At 41.1% G+C, this 23472-nt stretch overlaps 2 protein-coding genes across 2 annotated transcripts in view; one reads left to right on the top strand and one right to left on the bottom strand.

The window, feature by feature from the left end:
• The window catches only part of LOC136238207 (fibrocystin-L-like), a 53764-nt gene extending 33138 nt beyond the window's left edge, over positions 1–20626 (bottom strand). Inside the window, exons 1-24 of the mRNA XM_066028557.1 lie at positions 20404–20626; positions 19881–20019; positions 19019–19193; positions 17549–17918; positions 16119–16379; positions 15929–16067; positions 14761–14895; positions 14161–14314; positions 12934–13162; positions 12711–12889; positions 12613–12656; positions 12041–12244; positions 11817–11982; positions 11083–11266; positions 10906–11030; positions 10123–10329; positions 9808–9879; positions 8946–9758; positions 8360–8538; positions 7960–8142; positions 3800–3923; positions 3203–3335; positions 975–2775; positions 564–747 (exon numbers count right to left, since the gene is read on the bottom strand). Of these exons, the coding sequence (XP_065884629.1) occupies positions 564–747; positions 975–2775; positions 3203–3335; positions 3800–3923; positions 7960–8142; positions 8360–8538; positions 8946–9758; positions 9808–9879; positions 10123–10329; positions 10906–11030; positions 11083–11266; positions 11817–11982; positions 12041–12244; positions 12613–12656; positions 12711–12889; positions 12934–13162; positions 14161–14314; positions 14761–14895; positions 15929–16067; positions 16119–16379; positions 17549–17918; positions 19019–19193; positions 19881–20019; positions 20404–20461 (6258 nt within the window). The 5' untranslated portion in view covers positions 20462–20626. The remainder of the gene's footprint in view (positions 1–563; positions 748–974; positions 2776–3202; positions 3336–3799; positions 3924–7959; positions 8143–8359; positions 8539–8945; positions 9759–9807; positions 9880–10122; positions 10330–10905; positions 11031–11082; positions 11267–11816; positions 11983–12040; positions 12245–12612; positions 12657–12710; positions 12890–12933; positions 13163–14160; positions 14315–14760; positions 14896–15928; positions 16068–16118; positions 16380–17548; positions 17919–19018; positions 19194–19880; positions 20020–20403) is intronic.
• LOC136238211 (protein HIRA-like) lies at positions 20623–23460 on the top strand. The gene has a single exon (XM_066028564.1). It carries the CDS (start codon positions 20666–20668, stop codon positions 23369–23371), a length of 2706 nt encoding a protein of 901 aa, XP_065884636.1. The 5' UTR covers positions 20623–20665; the 3' UTR covers positions 23372–23460.
• The last annotated feature ends 12 nt before the right edge of the window (positions 23461–23472 follow it).

Here is a 23472-nt window from a genome sequence, read left to right as displayed (position 1 = left end):
GCTATTTGTAGTACTGCTTGACCTGCTAAAATACTTCAAAATCTTTTTGTCTGACATAATATTTATGGCCAATCAAAAATTCCACCATACATTTCCTATGGTGAAGTCATAAAAGTGCAGTGACCATTACAGCTCCTTCCAAAATTGTAATGGAACCAAACCATACATGTCTCCTTTGCTCTCACCATTAATCATCTGGTTGGCTGAAATGTTACTCTCTTGACAAAAAATCCACTTTTAATTTTTAGCTGTTTTTCAGGATCCAGCTCAACTTGTACATACTACACACACACACACACACACACTACACTACACTACACTACACTACACCAAACACACTACACAACACACACACACACACACACACACTACACTACACTACACCAAACACACTACACAACACACACACACACACACACTACACTACACTACACCAACACACACACACACACACACACACACACACACACACACACACACACACACACACACACACACACACACACACACACACACACACACACACACCGCACACACACTACACACAACCGCACACAACTCACATTCATCTTATGCCCCAGTTCACAGTTACCAGGTACAGTGTCGATAAAGTAGTACACTTGTCCTGATGGTAGGTCTATTGTGACACGTCCGTCACCTCCAGGAGGTGCCCAATGTCTGACCACACCCCCTTGAAGATCACATGACTCATACGCATCCTTGTCCACTTGTGCTATCCCATGATACCTACAAAAACACACCAAATAAGGTAGTCTAGACTACAACACACCGAATAAGGTAGACTACAACAACACACCAAATAAGGTAGACTACAACGGGCATATTATCATTATTATTGTACTATTAGGGACATGTGAAGCTTGTTAATACAGGGAGTGAAATAATGACAGAATTTAAATACCATATTACAACTAGGTGGACAAATGCACACACAGAAATGCACACACACTCACCCTGAGCTCCACGTTACTTGTACTGCAGTGTCATTACCAATGATGACATCACTACTGCTAATAGGGTCCCATGTGATCTGTTGGAGGTGTGTAAGCTCCTGTACGTCATCAGCCACACCCTCAACCACCACCCATATTGGCTGATCATCTGAGTTGCCATAGTGATGACGATTGGCAACTACACTGCTGCTAAGAGGTGTGGCATATAAGCTGACCTCATCAATGAAGCCAACAAAGTGTGACAACAGCTCATTAGACCATGGCAGCACAATTCCACCAATCAGAAGATTTCCAGAGATTGCCGGGCTATACAGCACACTAGAAGCAGACCCAGTCATTGCTCCATTAATAAACACCTCTACTGTACCCATACATGATGTCCTATTTGTAACAGATGATGTTGAGCAGTTCGTCCTATCTGCAGGATCATCCACAAGTGTGTCACTGGGTAAACCTGTTCTGTCACTATTAGCTACTCCTCCATCTGAAACATAGTTTACTACTAAGTGTGTCCAGGTTGTATTGGTGTCGTCAAATTGTGTCATTGTTCTTACTATGTTCCAAACACCCCCTGGGGGGTAGGGAGAATTGTCATGGAGAACTACCATCCGCCCATTACATGTAGTATAGCCAGTGCATTGTGTTGCCGTAGTGATCAGGGGACAGTCCCCAGGGGAGGGTGTTGTGTCATTATCACCTGATCCCAGCCACACCTCCCAGTAGCCACACGGGTTGATCATGATCAGGTAACCAGTAGCAACATCTGGATCATGTGATGTCATCACCACTTGATAGCCCCACCCATTATTACCCATTCCACGTACCCACATCTCTATTCCTATTCCATACAACTGATTAAGGTGCTCATTAAATGGAACATAGAGATGTGAGGCATTAATAAAGATACTCTGGTCAAAGATATTATTACCAGATATTCCAGTCTGGGATGGAGTTATCAGTCCATCACTAGATGAGATAGCATTGGAATTGGAACCAGTGGAACCGAGATTAGCAAAGACACTGATATTGGAATACAGATACATCCCATCACTGGTGTAGTGGTCAGACTGCATATTCCAGTACCCCAGTGGGTCATTGTCCAGTACTAATGAAGAGTAGCCATCGTCTACAGCACTACCAGTGATACAAGTGATGTTACCGAGGTCTCCTGGGATAGTGGTCCCTATGGCATGTTGTACATAACATGGAGTATTACCAATAAACACCTGAGTGTAACTAATGGAATTGGAATAGAATCCTAGCCCTGGAATAGAAATTTCTGTTCCACCTCTTAGTGATCCTTGACCAATGCTTGTAACCATGGAGATGAGTGGGTGGTACTGTACTGTGCTGTGATTGGCTGCAGCAGTAGCTTCACCTTGTCCAGTGACATGTAACCTCACTGAGTAAACCCCCGGGGTTAGCATGGGAGGATCACATGATAACTCAGATACACCTCCTATTCCAGCTGCTGTGGTAACTGATGATGTCACACAAGGGGATCCCCCTATGCCAATCACATGGCCTGGAGCAGATGATATCATGTTAAGAACTCTGATGGTTAGGGACTGTCCCTGTCCAAAGTAGGAGGGGCTCACTTCCTGCACAACAGGAGTTAAGCAGGATGAGTACTTGTAATGCAGGCCTGCAGCAGATGGGGTGTGGCTTGAGTCTACAGCACAGTTCGTTAATGTTGAGGGATCACATGATGCCGTGATGTCAGCATGTACGCCATTAATCTTCACAGTAACTGGTACAAATTCACTCTCAATTGTTGTAACATTCACTGAGCCATAAAACCCTACAAGTACATACATATATATATATATATATATATGTGTGTGTGTGTGTATTAGCCAATCAGAGTACAGTACAACAGTCAACTTTGACAAAAGAAAAAGTTGACAATTTTACATAAATCTGTCCATCTTTTAAATTCATCAGTACACTGTACATTAATACCATTGGATCAAGGAAAAGTTTGGCAAATTTGGCAACTGAGCAGTGTTTTGAATCCACCAAATTTGTCCAATACAAATCTGTATAATAAGCTATTTAGCACATTCGCCAAACAGTTTCTTGCCAACATTCAATCACAACAAATTCTCCAAAGATTTCTGCTATAATATGGTAGTGTGGTGTTAAGTAAACCATACAGCTGTGATATCTAAATTCATCAAAGCTGATGAGCTAGCGTGGGATTGTCAGACTACACAGCACATACTCACCGATATGTCCGTACCCCTCTGACACATAGTAGTACACACCAGGGTGTGTGAACGTGTAACTGTACGAGCCTGTTGTAGCTTTAGGGGACCTGAAGCCATGTCCTGTATAGTGAAGGAAGTCTGGAGAGGGGACCTGAGGGGATCAATAAGACAATAATGTTACAAATTGGGATACACATTGTTACAAACACTGTTACACATCGGGATACACATTGTTACAAACACTGTTACACATTGGGATACACATTGTTACAAACACTGTTACACATTGGGATGTACACTGCAAACACAATGGAGTACACACATGTAACCACACAGTTTACACATATAGACTCACACAATTACATACAAGGACCCACGCAGTTACATACACATAGATCCATACAGTTACATACATAGACACAGAGTTACACATGCAGATACACGCAGTTACACACACGTAGATCCACACAGTTACACAGACACACACAGTTACACAGACACACAGAGTTACACAGACACACAGAGTTACACACAGTTACACAGACACACAGAGTTACACAGACACACAGAGTTACACAGACAGTTACACAAACACAGACACACAGAGTTACACACTTGTGCCACATTTCTCATTGGTCCAAAGGTACTACCAGTCCAGCTCCATTTAATAGTATCACCGACGGCAACAGTGATGTGCTGAGGATTCCACATGTAACCTAATCCGTACTCCTCGTTATACCTGTAGTCATGACAACACCAGTAACACCATAACAGAGTACAAAGTTACCATTTTAACAACTACCTAAATCTTGTACATGGAATATCCCAGACTAGTGTAGTAACTAAGTGACCATGACCGGTAACTAGAGATATAGTTGGTCTGTTACACTTAACAATGTTTATATGTTTTCCTATAAGATCTGTTGGGACTAAAATGTTTTGTCTTTATCGTGAAGGTTTATTGTAGAAGAGTTTGTTATAGAAATGTCCACTATAAGCATTGTATACTATTACACAGACTTTCATATTTATGTGATGCCTGATATGAGGGCAGCCTCTATACCACACCAAATACACTGTAAGTGTCTGGGTGGTCCTAAAGTGTATAATGAGGTGGACTAGCAGGGATGAAAATAACTTTTTTACATTGGACAGACCACTACATGACTTGGTCAGCTATCAGTGAGACTGGTCTGACACATTAAAGTCACTGCACAGTGTGCGAAGCACGAGCATTCTGGGGGCATGTCCCACCCAGGAATTTTTTTTGTACATTTACATGCTCAGACATGCAATTTCTGCTATAAATACATTACTGTACACATTGTGACAAGTAGCTCTAATTACACCATTACATAGATTCAATTCAGACTAATGTCAGAGTATAATAAATTCGCTTAATAGCATGACATAAATTAGTACAAGTATAGTACAAGTTACTATAAGTTGCCAGTGGCCTGGGTAAAGTATAAGTTACAGTCGAGTTAATAATTAATTGTGATTAGCATAATGAATATGATTACATAATAATAACTATACTCTAACATTAGACACATTAACAGTAAGCGCACTATCAAACAGTCAATCTGACGATTCAGGAATCTTGAGATTCAGCATCACTTAAAACCGAGAAATCTTCCTAGTCACAAAACCAGTTATCCTACTTCTGCAAATCTAGTTCCTCAGCTTCAGACTCTTCAGATTCACTCAGTTCATGATTCTGTCTTCGACGGTACTCTTTTCGAAGCTTTTGGTTAACTCTTCTTCCAGATGAGCAATCGCTCCACCATAGATCTACTGCTGCATCTGCTGTAAAGTTATTCAGGGTAGGACCTTCTGTATTCACTTCTAGCAAATCATTAAGTGTGGAGCAACTGAAATTTGTCCTTCTTTCATTCTTGATGATCTTCAAGGTAGAAAATAAGCGTTCCACTTTGGCAGTTGTAAAAGGTAAGCTAAAAAGTACTTCACTGACCAGTAGCACATTAGGCCACTTGACTGAATCAGGTGAAGAGCACAACTGGTACCATATTTTCCTGTAAGATTCCTGTCCAATCCGAAGGTAAGCCCTGGCATATTCTATTATGTCCTTGATCTCATCCAATGTTGAAGTAAGGTCAACTCCTTTAGCCTGAAGAGGAGCATTAAAATATCAGTGATACTTACAAGTGCTGCTTTCATTTCAATCAAACGATCATCGGAGTTTTCTTCTGATTCAGGACCTTGAAGTTGCCAACTCTGGGTGTTCAAGCAGAGAAGTACTGATCTTAAAAAATCAATACCTGACCACTCTAAGCGAGAACGCATCCGTTCATCAAGAGATTTCAAATCAGCTAGAGCTTGATCTTGGCAGGTTTTGATAGTGCTGTCCTGAAAACCATGTAGCTCTGCTCCTTGATAGACCTTTCCTCCATTCTCATCATCCAGTTTACTTAATACCACCTTTGTCACTGGCCACTCAACCGGATTCTGTGTAGTCAACTTCTTCAAAGAGCTATGGGACTTTAGAATGTAGTTAATATCCTTCACCATGTCAATTTCATCTTCTTGCAAGGTAAGACTAAGAAGGGAGTCTGGCTTAAGAGCATCAGTATACAAAGCAGCACCAATTATCATTTTGGCTTGCCTCCATTTAAGAAGGTAGCCCTTTAAATGTTGCCTATCCACACTCTTGATTGATCTGTCTTCCACAAGAGTTGCCAAATGGTTGAGGTAAGCTCTGTATCGATCCACAACATGCTGTAAAGCCTTACGCTTGTGCGTTATCCAGCGACTTCCGCTGGCTCGTACAGGTAAGTTTCCCCCTTGGGGTAAATTGTATACCTCCTTCAAGTCACCAATAAGATCTGAAAGTTCCTGACACTTTTTTGGGACTTTTCGTATAGGTAGTATAACCGTAGCAACATTTCGTCAACGTCATGAAAGAGTTGGCTTGTAAAGGTATCCTTGCATGCAAGTTCCAGTCGTTGTGCATAACACCATGACCAGTGCAACCAAGGTAAGACAGCTTTAAGTTTTCCTTGCATACCATTTTGTGCAGAAACATTTACTGATGCACCAACAGTTCCACAGCCAACAAGGACAACAAGGACAGGATGCTGATTTACATCAAGAACCTTCTCTCTGTGGAGTAAATCATCTATTCCCATAGTCTTCAATGCTGTACCAAGACATTGTACTAGCCCATCTGCATCACTCTTAGTTGGCTCCAACACACAAAAGTACCTTGCATGGGTAGTAACTTCCAACAATGAATCATCACTCTTACAATGTAGAATTACAAACAACTCATTCTCCACACGTCCTTTATCAGTAGAAGCATCCATTAGAGCACAGTAGGAATTACATGTTGTTAGGCTAGCATGAAACTGCTGTCTTTGGCTCTCCGCTATATAGTGAACAAAAGTACAAGCATCCCTATTTTTATATGTCGAGCTAAGATCCACTCCATGTCTCTCTTCCAATTCATGGATTGATGGGTATTTCAAAAAAGGTATATGCTCTTTTGCAAGCACCATACTGATGTCAAACTTCTTCTTCACTCTCTCTCTCACAGCTGGATCCATGGCAGACGACAACAGACTTTGAACAATAGGGCTGTAACTGGTGATTGGTTCATGCCTACTTTTGGCTTGGTCCCTTCAAAAAAGCATCATAGCTGACTTGTGCTGTTCACTCCCGGCATGGTCAGTGATGTTGCTCGTCTTATGATTGCTGGAACCATCGATCCATGTCTTAGAGAAATTCTTGTGTCCACATATTTTGCTTTCATACTTTCTACAAACAACACACCAAAGCGTTGACACACACGATTTGTCTTCGTCATCAATTTCGGCGCACAACCAAGCCATAGACTGATGCTCCCTCTCGTAGATTCGCTGCCACTTACGAAAAGTCTCCTTTGACACTTGTCTTTTTGTTCGCTTCGATTTCGAGTTCGAACTTGATCCTCTCTTGCCAGTACTGGACGTGCGAATGCTGCTTGAAACACTGGAAGCCATTTTTAACATAAGCGCACATGTCTATAAACACATGCGCTTACATAATTATTAATATAAATGGCTTCCAGTGTTTCAAGCAGCGTTCGCACGTCCAGTACTGCCTGTACTGACAAGAGAGGATCGAGTTCGAACTTGAAATCGAAGCGAACTAAAAGACAAGTGTCGAAGGAGACTTTTCTTAAGTGGCAGCAAACCTATCGGAGAGGATTCGTAGCGACTGATTTGTATGATGCAATAACATCCTGGTTCTTTCTCGTTTGGCTATTAGGCCGGTTGTGAATAAAATCGACGGCCAGTCTAGTGAAATGTCCGGATTTTGGCCGATGGCCGACTGTTATTTTCATCCCTGGACTAGTGTATAGTAATTGGAATGATGCATAGTTACTATGTATAGGTAAGACATGCAGTGCTAGGAGTCTTCAGTGGATAAACAACCCGAAGGAATGATGTAATAATCACCGAGGCAGATGAAGACTCCTAGCCATGCATGTCTTAGTAATTTAGACAATGGCCTGTGGTGACTGGAATTTTGTTATGAACCCACAAAGTATGCAATTTGTTTGTTGAAGTTTGTGGCTAGGTGTCTTACTAGGTTCAACCTGTTTACAGGTGTTTTACTAGAATAAAATTCCTGCATACTTTGCAAATATCAAAGCATTCTTGACATGCCATTGTCTAAAATAGTTTATCAGTCACTCATGAAGTACTGTATTATGATATATAACAACTACACAATGTTATCACATCATTTATGGCACACTGTACAGTTCTTACTCATTGTTGTCCACATTATGAGTGACAGTGTTTGGTCGAGTGGTGCATGTGATCCCAGTGGGTGTGGCCATTGTTACATCACACTGACTGTTGCCAAGGGATATGCTGATATCATCATAGTTACCACTAGAAGCCACTAAGTCACTACCTGTAATAGTGACCACTTGACCTCCATGCCATGACCTAGATGACATCATCATCATCACCATGGTAACCACTATTGTAATTATACATGGAAACAGTTCACATGATCCCTAAGTATTCCTTAATAACTCTCATTGTATAAGCTGGCTGACGGAACACTTAGTAGCGCATATTATTATTATGATATAAACCAGTGATGAGAATACAGGAGATCAGGTGAACTCTAAAATACACATACACACAGAGACAGACTTACCCTTCACAAGGGCTCCACCCACTTACGCTCATACTATAAGTATACTGTGCTGTAGAGTGGGAGTGTCCCTGATCAGTGATGACAAACAACACATCGACCACCCCTGGGGGATGGGGAGATGTGACACATGTAATGCTTGTGTCAGTGATGCTAGTGATGTCACACTCTGCGTCACCAATCTGTAATGACAGACACAACACATTTCCCTGGAGTAAGACCTCACTAGTACTGTACACAATAATAGTTGAGAAAGTGTGAAGTTAATTCACTACAGTGAAATACTAGAAATCTAAACACACTTGTAACTGATTGCTCTATTAGAGTAGTTTACGTGTTTTCACATTTTACTAACCTCAGAATTCAAACACTAGAAGTTCACTGGTTTGGACTTACTGAAGTGACTATCAACGTTTGATTATTCTTTGTATAGCAAAACAAATTGGCTGGAGATGAAATGGACTAATTTTTCAAGTTAACAGCATAATGGATCTTAGGGCTATTTGTCCATACCATTGAAACTTAAAAGTCAACACTGTTCTACTAACAGGCCACTAATAGCCTAATATTAACAGTAATATACCCTCACCATAACTGCTACTAATGACTGGTCGGTTTCTATGGTAACAAATCCTGATCCGGTGATTGTTACAGTATCACCTCCTGCCCCACTACCCCCTACTGGGGAGATAGATGTCACTGTTGCTGTGACGTTAGCATCGTATGTGTATACTGCAGTTAACGTCTCTGTAAACTGTAATGAGTTGTCATGGCAACATGTTGCTGTAACGGACACATCAACAGCACCAGCAGAACCCATAGGAGTGCGACATGTGACCTCATTTGAAGTAGCCAATGAAACAGGACAATTGTTGTTGTCAACAGTAACAGAAATTATCCAATCAGAACACAGTGACGTTGCACTCATAGCAGGACAAGGAGGCATGCCTTGTATGAAGCCATATCCAGTAATAACAATATCAGTCCCTCCGGCAACACTGCCACTAGCAGGCATCACATGATCCAGCTGTATAGTGTAGTTGAGATAGAGGTCATCTGATACATTAGCTATCCCATAATTGAGTACTTCAACACTTAGTGGCTTCTGTCCAACTGTACCCTCCTCTAATGTACATGTGATCATAGTATCGGTGGATGATGTAACATTACATGTCACGTCACCAAACTTAACAATGTTTTCCATTGCAACCAGACTGAACTTGTTACCAATAATGGTGATGGTGTCACCATGGTTACCAGTAGCAGGTGTGATACTGGTTACCATGGGATTAAGGTCCCGTCCATATATGAAGTAACAGGGGTCAAGTTGCGTTGCTGACAAGTAAAACATTTCATGGTCACCACTACAACTAGCTGTTACACTGTTAACTGTCACGTGGACCTAACAAGGGGATCACATGATCATGTTATGGATCACATGATGCACCAACCTGAGGCCTGGTTTCCACAGTACGTAATTGATGTCCTGGGATTGGCCTGACAAATAATCCACCTGGTTCTCTCTGTGGGCAATAACAACAATAGATATTGCTTCATAGGAACACTGAAGACAAAACTGACTGCTCTATTAGAGTGGTTAGCAATGTGTATACAGCCTATCAATATCAAAATGTTTTTCTAACATGACCTCATGCAGTAACTTAGGGGTTGTGTGTCAAAGGGAAGATAGCTGAATACAAACTGACTGTTCTATTAGAGTAGTTATGGTAACACACAAATACTGAAGCCCTATTAGATTCACTTACTTCATATACAGTCACTTGAAGGTTAGTTCCACTCAGTTGAGAGTCATCTACCACTAACAGAGGATGGTCCCCAGGTAGAGAGTCAAATCTAATACTGATACTTCTCCCCAGACAGTACTTGCGGTACCTATCCCCAGACAGGGGACCATTCAGCCATATTGATAATGTTCCAATGTCCGGGATGTACTCCTCTAGGGTTTCTTTGAGCTGTAAAGATAGCATGTATAGTGAGGGAATCAACAACAAACAACCTTTGTGAACATTTAACCATGAAAACTTTCAATAACTTTTGTTACAGCTGTAAAGCCCTTTATAACATGAATACATACTTGTCTAATACAAAGCTATAGGGTTGAACACATGTACAATTGTTGGCTTGAAATGAATAGGAACACAGTTAGTACAGGCACATGACTGTGTATATTCCAAGTGTAATGGGGGACAGCAGGTCGTAGTACTACAAGTCTATGAAATGCTACAATGTGTAACGAAACATGACACGTAATTGGTAATGTTCTTATGAAATCATTTTGTCACATTTATGAGTACACATATTGTAGGGTTTTGTTTCTTAGCTAGGAAAGCCACATAAAATTACTGAGTGGGTGAAAAAAGCTGGCTACGGCTCTGGGAACTGTATATCAATTCATACATTAGAATTAATACTAGTATCAGGGTTGGATGGGTTGAATCTTTCCTTTGAGGTCACATGAGATGATGATATAGAACAAGCTACCTCAAGACATTTCCAAAAAATTACAATATTAGAATACACTAGCTCACCAGATGTACAGGTATATCATGAGGCATGGCAGGTGTGACATGACCATTAAAGGAAAGTGTAAATACTCCAGTTAATGCCTCGCTTCCAGTTTGTGTTACCATCACATCAGTCATTTCTATGGCATCTGTAGAGTACATTAAGGTTATCACAACAATTACTCCAGTTGCTACGGTTACCATTAATATCCATGTTGACCTGTGATATCATTGGGGAGATCACATGATCACAGCTGGCTGGAACTATCTCCATGGTGACAGTAATGTTGACGTAGGTAGTGTTAGTGACATCATATGTTACATTGGTGACGGATATGGTGACAAGGTCAATCGACACACCACTTGGTTGAGCAGGAGCAGTGTACTAGAGAATGGACAGAAATGATGGCATTGTGAGTAGTTTAAAGGTGTAATCCACTGAGGTAAAACCCTAATAGTTAATAATCCTAAAGGTTGTTGAAATAAGGATCTGAAGTTTTTGGTTGACTGTATAATTATAGCTTACCACTGTACACCATGGACACACAAAATTAATATCCAAACATTCCACTTGTATCCCCACCCCCTCCCTTCCTTCCTCCCTCCCACCATTTTAGAAGTAGTTAGCCATCATTCCAGTCTGATTCGTTATGGTAAATTCTCACAGGGGATTAATCAGTCAACTATCTGTTAGTGTGTATCACTTCATTACTACTACACTAGTATTACTATTAGCTCTGTGATTAACTGAGTTGACAGTCATAGTGATAGCTACAATATAACAATCTCCCCTTCCCAAAACAACACAAACAATGATGAGCTCTAGTCGACAGGAATCGTCTACATCGTTCTTTATGAATAGTACACACCCGTAACAGACACACCATACCCCAGACAGTAAACAATTAATCCAATGTATTAGGATCACTACTCACACTCTCTATACTCCTCTGATCTGATGACAAGGACACCTCATCAATTTGATACCCAACTTCATTAGGGTCAGAGTAGAACCCTATCTCTGTCACTTCAAATGAGCTATCATTACTATTAATACTACTAGCTATTAACTGGTGTAGGTTTGTACATGTGTAATGCCACCTGTAGAATTGACGGACAGACATTATTGTGGTTATAATGAACACTGGAGATGTCTTACTGGTCATCATCGATAATCGAGCCTCCTGATTGGCTACTGAAGGAGTGTAACATGTTATTGTCACCACATGTTAAGTCACTGTGTCCTATAACTGGGATAGACCAGCAACCACTATATCCATTCAGTGACAATCTTATCCCTACTGGTACCCCCTGGGGGATCTTGTAAGCAAAGCAGAAGAATGGATACTCATCTGTCATCAACCTACAGGATCACATGATCTATCAATTAGGGGACAGTCCCATACAACTAACTACACACAATACTTTGCAGCTAAAATAAATATTTACTGTCAAACTTAATAGGACCAGTTTAATGAAATGTGTTTTAATGAGGTCGACAAGTAAATGGTTAACAGTCCATCTACATGTTATTACAGTGCTCAGATAATCAATTAGTTCATACTTAGAGTTCAATTACTCTAATAGAACATACACCTGTACTCAAAATACTCTAATAGAACAGTCACTGCTATAATGATCTGATTTTCAAGGAACCACTAGCCTTAGTAGAGTAATAATGTACAACTCAAAGAACATGCGGTCTTATAGAAGGATGTGTCACACACTAACCTCTCAGAAGAGTCCAGGGTTAACAAAGCTCTACCTCCTGTAATCTGTAGTACAATAACTAGTATGAATTATGTGCCACATTATTCTATCCCTCTTACATGTAGTGACCTACGGCCACAGTAAGGGTTTAACGTTGTTATACCAGGTGTAGTGGAGCTCCAGCCACTGAGACCATCTGCTGAGGCATTCTCAAACCCAAACACATTGTCGTCATAGTGAAACACTTCATTGTCATAGTAACACAGTCCAGTGATCATCTCCTCCAGTGTTTCATTAACTGTGTGGGCGAATGTGGTAACCATAGCAACACACTCAACCTACCAGACACAGTTGTGATGTTGTTAACAGCGATGGGTTGGCTGGTCCTGCCACCCCATGTGATATTGATTGTTGGGGGACTGTTTTCATCTGTTGCACTCCAATTAGCAACTACCACAAGTTCCTGAATGTTATACAGCCCCTCCGTTTCCATGACAACAAACTGTCTCTCCCGGTTGGACAGGTAAGTCTCATTGTTACGATAACCAGTATTGTGTAGCAGGTAACCAACCTGTTGTTAGTGATGAAAATAAGGTCATCTAGTTCATAGTGACACCCTGCTCTGATCTGGTTATGAGCCTTGTCCATACCATTCTCTATGTATCATTTGTGAAGTGGCATGTCCACCTGTCTAAATAAGACTACTGTGTAATTAAGGGTGTATCCATTCAATGGACTGGACTACTCAACTGGATTACTGGACTCAAGTTTTGTTTGTTTGTTTGTTTGTTGTATTGCCTTATATAACTACAATAATGTTTCAGAAATCAACACCATTCACCACAAGATATAATATTTGTACATACTCACAAAACTACGTTAAATCCACAAGTGCAGTTTGTTATCAACAATAATTTGCCTGCTGCTAGCAATGATACAAGCACCATGCACACTGTTAACACTGGTAAGTGGTAATGCACCTGTCTTGTTTCCCCCAGCCTTCTTTTGTAAAATAGCACACACTGACATAAGTTTTACACCATGTATATATATACTATGTAACAAAGAAATGACATAGCATCAGCTATAGTAGTTTGTACATTTACTCTAGCTTTGCCAACTCTTTGGTTTAACATGTTTGTAAATAGCAATGAGTGCACAGTGTTACAGTTAACAAAGAGAAATACTTTCCAGGAATTAAGGTAGCACATATTTGGAATAGGTTAGCTGTATGTGCCTCTAATATGCAAGGACAGACATGGAGAGCCCTCCACGTGTGGTACACTACTTTAGGTAATTGTTTTAGTGTGTGAAAAGGTGCTTGAGCAAACTTTATGTGAGCCCAGTGGTCCAGTCCAGTGAATTGATATGCCCTATTTTGTAACAAGGTCAAGTGACCCAGATCAGAGCAGGCCAATGTTTAGTATTAGAGAAAATTCTGGTGGTGCTCAGAATTTCATCTATAAAAGTTTTATGATAGTAACAATTCAAGAAAATTTCTCCACCAGGATACACTTTACTACACTTGGGTGGTGATATGCCAGCTCTCCATGTGCCAAAACAACTTACATGAAAATGGTCCCCGCCCCCTCCCTCCTTAACGTGGCCAATCAGAAGATAGCTCTGGCTAGCATTTAGAGACATCATCTCAGATCTCTGTTCTCCAATAGTCCGACGATAAAACCAGTTATTGGATGATATAGCTGAGTCCACAAAGTTGGTCCTTGTATACACACAATATAATAGTATGGCACTGGGAGCTGGAGCCACACCCACCCATATATTAGCCACACCCACACTACCTGCATAAAGTCATGCACATATTGTTCCTTGACGTGTCCCACTAGCAAATATGATTGGCCGGCTACAAGCTGTCTCCTCTCTGCTCGTTGTTGTCCGATGTCTCTGTACTTGTCCCACTGTCCCCAGCTGGTGTGACCAGGGACATGATTGATCCTTATTGTGATGTCATATGATGTCATGCAGTGGAGCACATGCAGCAGGGGAACATGCAATGTGGAAATAAAAGAAATTCAATCAATCAATAATCAATCAATAACAGTATAATCAAAACAAACAAGCAATTGATCAATTTGTTAAACATGCATGGAAGGTAGGTGTGGCTAATGCCATGTGATGGGTGTGGCTAGGGATGTGGCTGCTACTCACCTGGAGACATTAGTGATGTTAGGTTGATCAGAGATCAATAGTTCTCCCTCGTCATCAGATGTGATGAACAATGAGTGTGGGGCAGTGACCAATGGAGTGAAGAAGGTCATGTAGCGTTCACCATAGTTGTCCATCCTGTAGATGTGTACACACAGGGTGATGTGTTGTTATGAGACAGATATAACATAGAAGACTTGGCTGCTTTGCACATAATTGTACCTATCAACCTTCTAAAACAACATTTTTTAGTAGGACCTCTGACACCAGGTCACCATTAATACAGCTGGGTAGACTACTTCCCCAGTTAACACCAGGTCACCATTAATACAGTTGGGTAGACTACTTCACCAGTTAACACCAGGTCCCCATTAATACAGCTGAGTAGACTACTTCACCAGTTAACACCAGGTAACCAATAATACAGCTGGGTAGACTACTTCACCAGTTAACACCAGGTCCCCATTAATACAGCTGAGTAGACTACTTCACCAGTTAACACCAGGTCACCATTAATACAGCTGGGTAGACTACTTCACCAGTTAACACCAGGTCACCATTAATACAGTTGGGTAGACTACTTCACCAGTTAACACCAGGTCACCATTAATACAGCTGGGTAGACTACTTCACCAGTTAACACCAGGTCCCCATTAATACAGCTGAGTAGACTACTTCACCAGTTAACACCAGGTCACCATTAATACAGCTGGGTAGACTACTTCACCAGTTAACACCAGGTCACCATTAATACAGCTGGGTAGACTACTTCACCAGTTAACATCAGGTCCCCATTAATACAGTTGGGTAGACTACTTCCCCAGTTAACACCAGGTCACCATTAATACAGTTGGGTAGACTACTTCCCCAGTTAACACCAGGTCACCATTAATACAGTTGGGTAGACTACTTCCCCAGTTAACACCAGGTCACCATTAATACAGCTGGGTAGACTACTTCCCCAGTTAACACCAGGTCACCATTAATACAGCTGGGTAGACTACTTCACCAGTTAACACCAGGTCACCATTAATACAGCTGGTAGACTACTGCAGCAGTTAACATCAGGTCCCCATTAATACAGCTGGGTAGACTGGAACAATGTAAGACTGATTGTGAGAGTGCTCAAGGCAACAACAGGAACACATACAATACAAACAACACACATTACCTTATAGGATGCTCGGACTGAAATGAAGGGTTGACAGAGTACCGGTCTGGATTATCAGGGAAGTTGTCAGCAGAGTACAAGTGTACAAGGTCACTACCCGTAATGTCAAGGTATTGATGTAATGTGACACCACGCCCACCTGCAACAAGGGGAGGGGCTCACAATGTGCAACACTACCAGCCACACCCACCAATAAAACGATACCCATCCTCCACATCATCTAGGGTCACATTAGCTCCATCACTGACATCATTGACTACAGCTCTTGAGTCTGGTGGAGGTGTGGTTGTACGACATGTTAAGGTATCCATGGTAACTGACACAACTGTACACAGTGTGCCATCAATATCCACAGCAACAAGGGCAGGGTCATTGCCAAATCCTCTTCCTCTAATGGTGATTAAAGTACCACCATTAGCTGCCCCAAAATGTTGGGATACAGAATGGATGTCTACAAAGGAATATACAACAGGTGTGTACACTGATGTACATACATACACACATACATACATACACACATACATACATACATACATACATACATACATACATACATACATACATACATACATACATACATACATACATACATACATACATACATACATACATACATACATACATACATACATACATACATACATACATACATACATACATACATACATACATACATACATACATACATACATACATACATACATACATACATACATAGATTACATACTGACAGAGTTGGGGAAGTTACCTTTTCAAAGTAATATATTACATATTAAGTTACTTGTGAAAGGTAACTTATTATTAGCTGTAAATATTAAAGTTACTGAATGCGCAATGTTATGAATTTGGACTACAGTATTACGAATTAAATTAACACTTCAGCATAATGCATGCAAACCACATGTTTTCACATAGACAGTGGGCATTAATAGCAATAGTCTATTAGTCATATGGTACACATCACTCCAATGGACTGGAAGAGTCTTTTAATAGGTGAAAGGTTAATGGATTGAGGTAATGAATCACTGAGTAATTTAATGGATAGTAAATAGCAGTATAAAAGCCATTTGTAATGAGCTCATTGTTACCATCATTACTTTGTTCGTTACTAGTAATGAAATAACAGTTTCCAAAAGTAACTTAAGTTATATTACTGCATCTTGCACGTTATATTACTTCAACTTGCAAATTGTAATATATATTATGTAACGTGTTACCCCATCTCTATACATACATACATACATTAGCTACACGTATACAGACAGTATAATCTTCTACATCATACCATCCAGTAGGCATAGTCTACAACTTATCATATAACTCTTAAAGAAATATATTGCAACAATAGTGATACAAATTACCACCTGCAAAGTAAGAGGGACAGCTAATCACAACTATTACCGTATCAAAACTAAACTATGGCAGCTGGAACAATTGTACCATTATAGATGAGTGCATCCTCAGAGCCAAACCTCTAAAATTGTAATTACTATCTTAAGATACAATAGTGTATTCTGCCAAAGTACTATAAGCTCATATTCTGCAAGCTTTAGCATTTGATTACTATACTAAAGGTATTATACTGTAGCAATTTCCTTGTCCCTTCACTACCCTCCTCACCTGGGTACAGCTCTATCATACTAATTCTGTTAGTATGATCCAACTTTAGTGACAAGCTGTGGTTGACACTCTTCCCTCTTGCTAGAAGACCCCCATCCATAGCCATACTAGTGCGATCATCATAGCTCAAGAAGGTACTAGCGTTGTAAGCTCCAGGTAGCTGCTCTTTCATCAGACATCTTATGTAGCGTAGGCCAGATCGATCTTCGATGCCATAGTAACGATTATTTATTGGGTCACGTAATTCACACAGCTGGGTGCCCACATAAATGTGTTGATATAAATGATAATTCTCTTCATTGAAGAAGTATTGTCCACCAATTTCCACTAAACTGCCAACTGGAGCAGCATCTGGTACTATAGATCTGACCTGTAGGGAGAATATGTGTGTGACTACATGATGTACAGTGAGAACCAGCAGTCTGAAGATTGCTACATAACAAATATTGCTCATGATACATATTTTGGCATACAGTGATAATTTAGGAAACTGATATAAGTGTACTCTGTTGCAATCACTTAAGGTTATTGTCAAGTAGAAGTCCTTCAATCTAGGAAAGCCAAAGTGTGCACCACAAAAATCTCATTAACTGTACCACATTGCATATTGTTCCATATAATTTAAATGGGGATTGTGCCAAGGCTAGATTTTGTGTTTGGTTTTCAGTGCTATTTACCACTACGAAAGTGTAAATGCTGTGTAAATGAGTTGATAAAAGCTTGTTAATATATTTGGTATAGCATGATGACGTCTTTGTGTCTACAAGTTCTGTAAGGCTTGTAGCAAAAATCAGTTTAAAGCTTGTTGGGTGCTTATATCTGCAATACACTGTCAGTTCTGTTAGTACGTGATGCTTGAATGACGTCACTACTTATTTGTGGCTTCTTTGGCATTTCACTACAGTATACTATTACTTCATGTCAGGTTTCTACAGTATACTACTAGATAGGCTAGTTGTTGTGGCTTAGAACAGTTCAGTAGTAGTGGGCGCAGGGACAGATACCAAAAAAGTGCATTAAATTGCATTTTCTTAGCGATACAGGAAGAAACTTTGAAAATTAAATAATTGCTTTCACGCACTGCTCTCTGATCACTAAAGTGAACATAACTTTCTGTGCCTGTCAATGTGTCTGCTGGCTGGTTTTCACTAATCATCTTGGTGAAAATGCCATAATAGTTTCCCAGCGATTTGACATGTGGTAATGCTTCAAAGCCCTTCACAAACCACACTATAACTCTTGAGCAATTAACACTAGCAACTTCAAATCTCCCAACCTATTAGACTAGTCTATGGACTGTAATGGGCCAGTCAGTGAAGATGTGAGCTTATTAGCAAAGGCGAGTTATCACCGAAAGTATACCATGCAGTTTTTACCTATTTCTGGTTGACCGTAACCTTAAGTTAATTTCTAAGTATGATTATCACAACAGTACACTAGTATGGTGCTATGGACTATAGTACAGCTTACTAGTGGAGACCTCCAGTAGTTGTACTGGAAGTGAGTACCCCAACGACCACTGTACCTCGCTCCATTACTGATTACAGTAGTGAATAGCCAGGGAGAGTACCTCCATGGGTCTATCTCACCACCCCAGGGGTAACGGGTGGTGGTGCAGAGTATCCTGTCTGAGGATGTGTAGTACCTGTGTATAGGGGTAGTGTGTCATGTGTATTCTGTACCATACGATTACATGATAAGATGTGCATGAATAATACACACATCATGTGCAGTCATGCACTTACTTACATGCAAAGCTATGCACACACACACACACACACACACACACACACACACACACACACACACACACACACACACACACACACACACACACACACACACACACACACACACACACACACACACACACACACACACACACAACAACAAAGCTTTCAGTTGCTATGTACATGGTTACACCTACTTATTTAATGGGTCACCTGTCACTACTCAGGTGCTACGGAGGTTCTAATAGTTCCTGCATGACAACAAAACAGACAGAAGTCATGTGTACAAGTTAGATTTTGACAAATCGCTTTCAAACCAAAATTTCCTCATGTGATTTCTGCCTTAAATTTGTTATTGTGCAAGAATGTAATAGAACCTCTGTATGAGTCGGTGCAGGACTAGTATCCTGTGGGAGGCTGTACCATGCCTCACAGGTGAATGTGTGGGTACCTGAAGTGTGACGTGAACCTCATCCATTATGTGAGACATGGACAGTTGGCACAATTAAATACAAATCATATATACACAGTCAAGATGACACAGTCAAGATGACACAGTCAAGATGACACAGTCAAGATGACACAGTCAAGATGACACATACCAGTCCACAATACAGGGGTGGGTCCCAATGAAGACGAGGTTAGCTCCAGAGTAGGTATCAGTACTAAACCCATCACCTTTAACTAACACCTTAGTGCCTCCCTCAAGACTACCATAATGTGGTGATATCGAAGTCACTCCTACAACATGTTACATAACATCACTACATGACCACAGGATATCACACTAGATTGGTAACCATTAAAATCATGATTATGTACTAAGGTGATGAACACATTAATATATTGTCAGCCCATCCCACCTGTATTATCTTACATGCTGATATTCACTGGTTGTCCCCTACTGAATGTTTGACATTGCAGGTCAGCTATCCTGCATGTTTCCAACCCTCTGGACTATAACTATACATGTCACCATCTTTTCTTAGACTGTGTAAGGGTGACTGTGTGCCATTACAACCAAAGGTGTATGCATTACTAGCTACCCTCAGTTGGGTTGCTTATACACACATGATGTCTGCAACACTATTAACACATGCTACACACACGCATATAGTCACTCACTTAAAGCGGACGCTACACTTATTAACGCGCCCGCTACGAGCAGAAGAAGCATTCTCATGGCTTCCTTTGCAGGACAGGTCTTTTGATGTCGTCTTCAACAGCGATAGTGCGCCAATATCTGATACGCCCAGTAGAAATCTTCTTTTAATCCTAAGAGTTAATGAGTTACCACATAAGGTAAATTTGAACCGAGGTCCTATGACCCTATTAAATGACGTCATGACGACCATCGATTTTCATTGTCGATTGTGGGTTGCACGTGATGAAGTTACTAAAGCCATCCTGGGTGAATCACCAGCACAAGCCGATATTCTCCATAGACATACATCCTGATGGGTCACGTTTTGCAACAGGAGGACAAGGCGATGACTGTGGGAAAATTGTAGTGTGGAATTTCGCGCCAGTCAAGAGTCATCAAGATGAAGTGTCGAAAACCACGCCCAAGATACTGTGTGAGATGACCAACCATTTGGGCTGTGTTAACTGTGTAAGATGGGCACCTAATGGAAAATGGCTGGCCTCAGGTGGAGATGATGCTCTAGTGATGATATGGAACATCAGACAAGTGGGGACAGTGAAGAGTTTTGGGCGGGAGGTGTATGAACAATGGGGTTGTCTGTATCAGTTACGTGGTCATGATGGAGATGTGTTGGACTTGTCATGGTCTTTAGATGGAGGTCTACTAGCATCATGTAGTATTGATAATAGTATTATCATTTGGAGTGCGACTTCTTTACCAGACAAAGTTACTACTATTAAAGGCCACACTGGCTTAGTCAAAGGAGTATCGTGGGATCCAGTTGGAAAGTACCTAGCCTCACAATCAGATGACAGGTCATTAAGAGTATGGCGACGTTCTGACTGGCAGGAAGAGGCAAACATCACATCACCATTTCAAAATTGTGGAGGTACGACACAAATGTTACGATTAGGCTGGTCTCCTGATGGTCGCTACCTTGTAACTGCTCATGCCCTGAACAATGATGGACCGGTGGCTAAGATAGTTGATCGTAGTGAGTGGTATGCTGGAATGGACTTTGTTGGTCATCGTAAGGCAGTAGAAGTGGTTAGCTTTAACCCCAGACTATTCTCAAGTGGTAATGGTAATCGTGGTTGTCTGGCTATAGGCAGTAGAGACCGTTCATTGTCGATATGGCTGACCAACCTTCGTCGACCTCTGGTAGTGACACATGACCTGTTTGACAACTCTATACTAGATATCTCGTGGAGTAAGAGTGGTTACGAGTTGGTGGTGTGTTCCCTTGATGGTACTGTGGCTTTTATTAGTTTTACACCTGCTGAGCTCGGTAGCCTATTATCACAACAGAAAATTGACGAGTTATTTCTTGACTTGTATGGCTGTACATCTAAGGTGATGACCAGTGGAGCACCAGTACTAATCGAAGACCCTGCACTGTTACAACTGCAGGATAAACCAGCACCTGATGTTTCTAATAAGAACACACCCACTACTGCTGTGATCAACATAGCCAGTACATTCACCAGTCAGTCTGCTAAACAAGCTAGTATCAATGTCTCTGCACAGCAAGAGAGCCGTACTATAGATGGACGACGTCGTATTACACCTCTAATGATTACACAACCAACAAAGGTTACTGATCATGTGCCCCTGCCGTTTGGTAAATCCCCTAGTGATGTTGCCATGACAACCTCTCAGTCTACTCCAGTTACCACTACTACCACAACTCAGTCTAGTAGTATGGATCATGTCAACTTGACAGTAACCCCAACTAAGGGGTTGCCAAAGTTGAGCTCGTTTTCCCCCTTAAAGCCAACCACACCCACAAGTGACATTATTTCCAAGACTGTGATTAGTTCTCCTAAGAAATTACCCCCTGCCAAACGGGCATTGACCTCTGATGACACTTCTGCAGGACAGAAGAAATCTAAAAAGAGTAAAGTGACTGAGGTTAAACCAACTACTGTTGCTAAAGTAACCACCCCTAGAAAGGAGTCGTCACGGCAACCGAATGTTGTGGGTGGTGTGGCCATTTTAAAGTGTCCAGAAATTCAGCCAATTGTATCACTTAGCTTCCCAGCTGCCAGTCCAGTTATCATGGAGCTGGATAATCAATTGACTATTCCAAATGCTGTTCCCATTCTGCGTTGCAAACATGGAGATGTGTTAAAATGGCAGACTTACATTCCAAGTAAAGGATTACTGTTGGCCGGGAATTCTCGTATTACTTGTGTGGCTTGTGAAGACAATTCTGTTGTAATTGTGGCAACTGCAAATGGACGCAGGATACTGGTACCATTTTTCACACCCAGCCGTCCACATCTAGTAACCATGACCACCACCCACTTGATGATTGTCATGACAACTGCCACCGTCAGTGTATGGGACTTACGTCACACTGCCAATGTCATAGATCATGTTCCCATTACCCCCCTTACTGTGGGCACTACTATAGCGAAGGCTTTTGTCACAGATAATGGATCACCAGTTGTAACACTGTCTAATGGAACTGCTTCTTGTTACAACAAGGACATGAGAGTATGGGTGGGTCTGTGTGACACACAGGAGGACACATCTCGGAGCAGTAACCTGACTGGACCCCTAGCTGATATACAGAGACAGGTAACCACATCTTCACTAACTCACAGTAGCTCAGCTATCACTCATCAAATGACTAGTATTGCTCAGTTAGAACAACAGATATTAAGAAGTGTGTTGCTGAACTCTCCAAGTGAACTGGAACACTGGGTAGTTAGTTATGCTAAGTTTCTGGCTACTCATAACAATGAACAGCTACTTAAAGCACTGTGCTATGATCTGATTGGTCCAACTGGTAGTCCATCAATGTTCCCCACCCCTGGGGGGCAATGGAGTGACAGTGTGGTGGGTGTGTCAAAGCGTTCACTGCTTGACAAACTACTAGAAGTGATTAGCTCACATGTTAGCCTACAACGATTGTATACTGAACTGAGGGAGACCATAGAATAGTAACCACTGTTGATCTCGTGTAGATAGTTTTGTATTGATGTTGTATGTAACATGTTTAGTAAAGTGTGTGATACTTGTGGTTACAAAATGTGCACCACCAT

The sequence above is a fragment of the Dysidea avara genome, chromosome 11 (assembly GCF_963678975.1).
Source record: "Dysidea avara chromosome 11, odDysAvar1.4, whole genome shotgun sequence".
Taxonomy (NCBI): domain Eukaryota; kingdom Metazoa; phylum Porifera; class Demospongiae; order Dictyoceratida; family Dysideidae; genus Dysidea; species Dysidea avara.
This window is presented reverse-complemented; position numbering and strand designations above follow the sequence as displayed.